This window comes from Rhinopithecus bieti, unplaced genomic scaffold (genome assembly GCF_001698545.2).
Source record: "Rhinopithecus bieti isolate Rb0 unplaced genomic scaffold, ASM169854v2 scaffold_14002, whole genome shotgun sequence".
NCBI classification, from domain to species: Eukaryota; Metazoa; Chordata; class Mammalia; order Primates; family Cercopithecidae; genus Rhinopithecus; species Rhinopithecus bieti.
In genome coordinates, this window is record NW_016807873.1 from 312,031 (window position 1) to 319,199 (window position 7,169).

Consider the following 7,169-nt stretch of genomic DNA (forward strand, 5'->3'; position numbering starts at 1 on the left):
TGAAACTCCTATATTATCACAATCAAAAATTAAGAACTTACATTTCCCAAAGGATTATATAATTATTCTACTACAAAGACAACATGTACAGCGTAATGTTTTACTTGCGGCCCTATTCACAATAGGCACAAGACTTGGAAGCAACCCAAATGTCCATCCTGTGACAGACCTGGATTAAGAAATGTCGGCACATAATAGGAAAAACACGCCATGGAATACTATGCAGCCATCAAAAACAGGATGAGCGTTTGCATGCCTTTGTAGGGCGCGAGCCATGTGGAGGAGCTGAGAGAGCGGCAGCTGTCTTGAGCGAAACTATCACAAGAACAGAGAACCAGACAGGCCCGCGGCGCGACCCGCATGTTCTCACTCATAGGAGTGGGAACTGGGAACAATGAGATCGACTGGTGGACTCGGCCGAAGCCGGGAAAGACATCATGCACTGGGGCCTAATCATGGGAGGGGGGCAGCAGAAAAAAAAAAAAAAAAACAACTTACATTTGTCATGCCTAAAGGCTCAAAAAATGAAGAATGAACTATATGCAGAGGGGGTTAGTTGTTTTTTTTAGTTCTGTGAATAATGATGATGATATTTTAATGGAAAATGCATTGAATTTATAGAATGCATTTGGAACTATGGTAATTTTCACAATATTTAGTCAGGCCAACAATGAACAAGGGATGTGTTTCTATTTGTTTGCATCATCTATGATTTATTTCAGAAGAGTTTTGTGGCCTTCTTTCTGAAGAACTTTCACCTTCTTGGTTAAGTATATTTCTAAGTATTTATTTAATAATAATTATTATTGTTGCAGATGTTTTATAGGGTTTGAGGTTTTATTTGATTCTCAGCTTTGATACCCATGTAGCAAAAGCAAGACTTAAAAAAAAAAAAAAATCTAGAGGTGTCACATTACCTGACTTCAAACTATACTACAAGGCTATAGTTAACGAAACAGCATGGTACTGGTATAAAAACAAGCATGTAGACCGATGAAACAAACAGAGAATTCAGAAATAAAACTAAATACTTACAGCCAATTAGTCTTTGACAAAGCAAACAAAAACATAAAGTGGGGAAAGGACAACCTATTCGATAAATGGTGCTGGTATAATTGGCAAGCCACATGTAGAAGAAAGAAAGTGGATACTTATCTCTCACCTTATACAAAGATCAACTCAAGATGAATCAAATAATTAAATCTAAGACCTGGAAGTATAAAAATTGCAGAAGATAACATCTGAAAAACTCTTCTAGACATTGACTTAGGCAAAGACCTCATGACCAAGAACCCAAAAGCAAAGGCAACAAAAACAAAGATAAATAGATGGAACTTAATTACACTAAAAAACTTCTGAACAGCAAAAGAAATAATCAACAAAGTAAGCAGACAACTCACAGAGTTAGAGAAAATCTTCACAAACTACACATACCACAAAAGATTAATATCCACAGTCTACAAAGTACTTAACAAATCAGCAGGAGAAAAGCTAATAATACCTCAAAATGTGGCCTAAGGACATTAATAGACAATTTTCAAAAGAAGATATACAAATGGCAAATGGCCGTAGTTTAAAAATCCAAAAATAGTAGATGTTGGCATGGTGCTAATAAGGGAACACGTTTACACTACTGGTGGGAAAGCAAATTAGTACAACCAATATGGCAAAGAATATGGATATCCCTTAAATAACTAAAAGTAGAACTGCCATTTGATCCAGCAATTCCACTGCTGGACATCTATCCAGAGGAAAATAATTCATTATATGAGAAAAATCCATATACACACGTTTATAGCAGCACAATTCACAATTGCAAAACTGTTGAACCAGCCTAGATTCCCATCAACCAATAGGTGGATAAATAAAATGTGAGATAAACATACGTGTGTGTGTGTTTGTGTACACATACATATATATACTATGTATATATTATATATATGTGTGTGTATATATATAATATATGTATATACATATATCACATTTACTTTATCCACCCATTACTTTATCCATACATTCCATATGTATAATGGAATACTACTCAGCCATCAAAAGAGACAAAGTAAACCTGGTTGTAGTTGGAGACCATTATTCTAAGTGAAGTAATTCAGGAATATAAAAGCAAACAATGTATGCTCTCACTTATAAGCGAGACTGAAGCTATTAGGACACAAAGGCATAAGAATGATATAATGGGCTCTCAGAACTCAGAAGGAAGGGTGGGAGCGGGGTGAGGGATAAAACACTACACATTGGGTACAGTGTATATTGCTTGAGTAATGAGTGCACCAAAATCTGAAAAATCACCACTAAAGAACTTATCCATGTAACCAAAGACAAACTTTCACCCAAAAACTTTTGAATAACTAAAATGAAAAGAATTTAAAAGATGAATATTTTAAATGACCAGAAAATAGAATTGGCTCAAAAAACAAAACACATTGTAAAATTAGTTTGTTTTGTAGTAGAAACTAGGTATGAGTTGCTATATTTCTAATTCCACATACTTTCCACTGGGAAGTGACCAAAACTCTAAAATGGTAAGCATTTTTATCAAAGCTTTTAGCAAAAAAAGTGACAATGAAGCTGGATGCACAATAAAAGGTAAGCAGCACTACTCATCTCAAAATATCAAGAGGAAGAGAGAGACTTTTTATACAATCTAATTATTTAATAGTTTCCTCAGAGACAGTTAAAACAACACAATCCTGCATGAAATGAATCCAAAGTATGCCGAGTATGTGCAAAATAGTATTGATACTGTCAATGCACTTCTTAATATTCTTGTTTATATGTACAATGTTGACATATAGTTAAGCTTAATAATATTTTTCATATAAACTGTGAATAAGAACAATAAATTTCAAAACAAGCTCAATAAATTTCAATATAAGCTCATACGACTTTATAACATTTTTGTTTTCCCTAATGTTTTCCTCCTTGAAGTGAAATATTTCTAACAGTTAAACAGGTACTAAATATCTGAAAAAAAAATTTTTGACTTGACAAGGTAAGTTTTGAAAGATGTTTTGGCACAAGAAGAAAGGAATCTTGTATCACAACCTCTTCTTGTTGTAGTAAACTGAGGAAGTCTCATTTATCGGGTTTCCCAGCTTCCAGCCTCAGATGTAATTAATCTCTTTTTCCCTTCTTTCCTGTTCTAACAAACTTCCAGACACAAAACAGACATTTTGTGATGATGAATATCACAGTTGCCACACAGGCCAGCAGGAATCCAATCACATCCAAAGAGTGGTACTGGAACCAGGTGAGATCATGGGCTGCAACCCGAAGGTGTTTGGCTCCTTTATGGCGCATGACAAATTCAATCCAGAAGACTGCTCGATCCAGGGGCTTCACTGGTTGATCATGATGAATTCTTGATAATTTCGTAGCATTCTCTTTATATCTAAATGATAAACATAAAGGTATCAACATTGAAAGTAAGTTAATTTGGCCAGGTGCTGTGGTTCACACCTGTAACCCCAGTACTTTGGGAGGTCGAGGCATGCGGATCACAAGGTCAGGAGATCAAGACCATCCTGGCTAACACGGTGAATCCCCGTCTCTAATAAAAATACAAAAACAAGAACAAAAACAAAATTTACCCAGGCGAGGTGGCACACACCTGTAGTTTCAGCTACTTGGGAGGCTGAGGCAGGAGAATCACTTGAACCCAGGAGAGGGAGGTTGCAGTGAGCCAAGATTGCACCACTGCACTCTCAAAAAAGAGTTAGAGAAAATCTTCACAAACTACACATATCACAAAAGATTAACATCCACAGTCTACAAAGTACTTAAACAAATCAGCTGTGAGTGAGTGAGATCCCCTCTCAAAAAATAAATAAACAAATAAATATAAAAAATAAAGTAAGTTAATTTTTGCTTGAGCATATCAAGTCTATGAAAGATTTTTAAAGTGTCATATGATTCAATGTAAATGTAACAGAATTGACATAGAATTTGTGTATTTTAATTTGAGTCATCATAGAAAGTTTGCCTTTTAAACTGTATTTCAGGATTGACAAATATTTTAAAGTAAAAATGGAAGTTCAGGTGAGAAAGTTACTTATTTGAGGCAGAGAACATATGAGCAATTTTATTTTTTTTTAATTTTTAGTTTTTTGAGTACATAGTAGGCGTATATATTTATGAGGTACATGAGATGTTTTGATACAGGCTGTTATGTGAAATAATCACATCATGAAGAAAAGGGTACCCATCGCTTAAGCATTTATCCTTTGTGTTATGAAATATCTAATTACGCTCCTCTAGGTCTCAAGCAGGCATTCACAATCATGCTCAGCATCATGAGCCATTTTAAGTGGTGAAAGATACATACTTAAAATACAATTTGAGAATTATCATCCTTAGGTTTCTAAAGATGAATTGTGTTATGTGGGTGAAATGTCTCATAGCCATGAGCTCTGCTTCTATTCTAATCTTTAGTGTCCTACTGTTGCCCACCCAGTAACCAGAATGATTTTTTTTTTTTTGAAATTAAAGTCAGATTATGACACTGTCTTGATTAAGACTTTTGCCTGACTTTTCATCATATCAAGAATAAAATCCAACTCTGTTATTTGGTCCTCAGGATCCTCCATTATCAGACACTGGCAAGCTCTTCTCCAAACACTTTCCTATGCACACTGGGTCTTCTAGGGACTTTGACCTTATATTTTTCTTTAAGCTCCCATCTTAGCACCTTACACATTGTGTCCCTCTACCCACGCCTGGAGTACTCTTTCTTGCAACAACCCAAGGCATGCTTCCATCTTTTTTGAGGCAACCCTCTAAATGTTACCAATAAGTGAGGCTTTCTCTGGCCACTCTATGGTAGAACCCCTAGGATTTCCTGTATTTTGTGTGCTTATTTTGAAATTATTTGACACTTAGAATCTTAAAATACATTATACGTCTTCTAAAATACATATTTAAGTATAAAACACATAAAATAAATATACACACACAAAGTGAAACAGCTCAAAAAAGTAAGATCTTCGTAAACATTGTTTTGAAGTGAAGATACCAATTTACCTATCTCTCAGATCATGATAGAGACAAATAAAATATGGAATACCCATGTTATAAAATATATTGCTGTAAAAAGAAATGAAATGTTATACACACAACATAAATAAAGCTAAAAAACATAAAAACAACAAAAATTGTACTTGGTGAAAGAAGTCATTTACACAACATAATAAGTTGTATGATTCAATTTATATGAAATATGTAGAGAGAATAATCTATAGAGAAGGAAAGAAAATTGGTGTTAGCCTAGGGCTAAGGGGTCATGGGAAATGACTTGTATACCATTATGGTTTCTTTTATGTTGATAAAAATGTTCTAAAATGATATAATGGTGACAGCTTCATGACTGCAAGCATACTAAATACATCTGGATTTTACACTTTAAGTAGGTCGGTTTTCTACTGTGGAAATTAAATTTAATTATGAAGACTGTTATTATAATGATAATAAAATAAATTTTCAGTGAGAAAACAGATATACTTTGAGACATTTTAGATACTGAATTAAAATATTTTATTATATGACTTCAAGTTTATCCTTCCTTTCTACTGTGGATTGATTATGTCACATTTATTTTAATATGTCTTCTTATCTATATCACTTTAAAATTAGTTTTGTGTAGAAAATTATTTCAATAATTGGTTATTCGTTAAATGTATGTGGTTCAAATAAAATTTTAAATAATCACTCAACAATAAAAGCGGATTGTAGATTATTTAAATCATTAAAATTCTTTCAAAATCAGTCTTTTATATAAAGGATAAAACTCATACTTACTATTGACAAGAGAAACGATCTAAAAACACCACTGAGTAAAAAAAAAAAGTTATACTCACAAAGGATCATTTATTACTGTCTTCAGTGCATTGAGTAAGTCTGTACTCGACATTGTGTTGAAGTCCAAACTAACAGCTGCACCCTTCGCCTTCATGTGTGCAATGTTATCAGGTTGATCTGCAAACAGTGGAATGCCCACCATAGGGATTCCATGGTAGATTGCCTCGTAGATGCCATTGGCTCCACCATGTGTTATAAAAGCTCTGGTTTTTGGATGACCTAGGATTGAAGGAATTTTAGCAAAATTACTCATAGGAATAAAATGAGAAATGCACAATGGAAGAATCTGAGTGTGATAGTGTTTCCTTGATAACACACTGAACTGAAATGAAATTGCTTTTCAGACTTCAGAGGAAGGAGCACCTAATTCTGCTGGAGACGTAAGTGAAGGCTGTGTGGTGTGTTTAACTTCAGACTGAAAAAATTAATACAATATTACCAGTTGAACTAACAAAAAGTGAAATTTGGACAAATTTGCGCAAAAAAGAAAAAAGCACAGAAAAGGGATGGGCATGTAAGAATGTGTTCTCATTTTTTTTGTTTTTTTTTTTGTTGTTGTTGTTGTTTGTTTGTTTGTTTGTTTGTTTTAATGGAGACAGAGTCTCTCTCTGTCACCCAGGCTGGAGTGAAGTGGTGCAATCTCGGCTCACTTCAACCTCCACCTCCCGGGTTCAGGCAATTCTCCTACTCAGCCTTCTGAGTAGCAGGGACTACAGGGAAACCACCATGCCCCGTTAATTTAATAGAGACTGAGTTTCACCATGTTGCCCAGGATGGTCTCGAACTCCTAAGCTCAGTCAATCCGCCCACGTCAGCTTCCCAAAGTGCTAGGATTACAGGCATGAGCCACTTTGTCCAGCCAGAATGTGTTCTCTTAAGTACAGTCATGGAGTGTGATATGTGGTGCATGCAAGGCAGCAGGCAGTGAGGTGATGGTGGTGCTAGAATTGAGGAAGGACAGGTCACACTTCATTATGCAATGTGTCAACACTTTTTGATTAGGGATTTAATCCTACAGAAAATGCAGTGTCCCTGGTGATAGCAGAAGAGCTGTTATTTTTAGTGACATTTGAAATAACTCTACAGAAGAGGAAAGTAAAGTTGTAGAAATATGAGAAAGGAAGACAACCCAGGAAGTGCCAGAAAAATTCTCTGAGAGGAAATAACACCCAAAATAAAGATACTCTGATCATAAAGAATGTGGGTGCATATCATAAAATGACAGCAATTATTGTTTATTCTTTTCACCCTAGGACTGGAAAATAAATATAGAGAAGTTTCATTTTATTTTAAGTTTT

At 34.8% G+C, this 7,169-nt stretch overlaps 1 protein-coding gene across 1 annotated transcript in view; it reads right to left on the reverse strand.

Annotated features, from left to right (window-relative positions):
• Nucleotides 1-2,656: 2,656 nt before the first annotated feature.
• Nucleotides 2,657-7,169, reverse strand: part of LOC108536929 (UDP-glucuronosyltransferase 2B19-like) — a 13,371-nt gene continuing 8,858 nt past the window's right edge. Inside the window, exons 4-6 of the mRNA XM_017884026.1 lie at nt 6,245-6,279; nt 5,871-6,119; nt 2,657-3,409 (exon numbers count right to left, since the gene is read on the reverse strand). Of these exons, the coding sequence (XP_017739515.1) occupies nt 3,133-3,409; nt 5,871-6,119; nt 6,245-6,279 (561 nt within the window). The 3' untranslated portion in view covers nt 2,657-3,132. The remainder of the gene's footprint in view (nt 3,410-5,870; nt 6,120-6,244; nt 6,280-7,169) is intronic.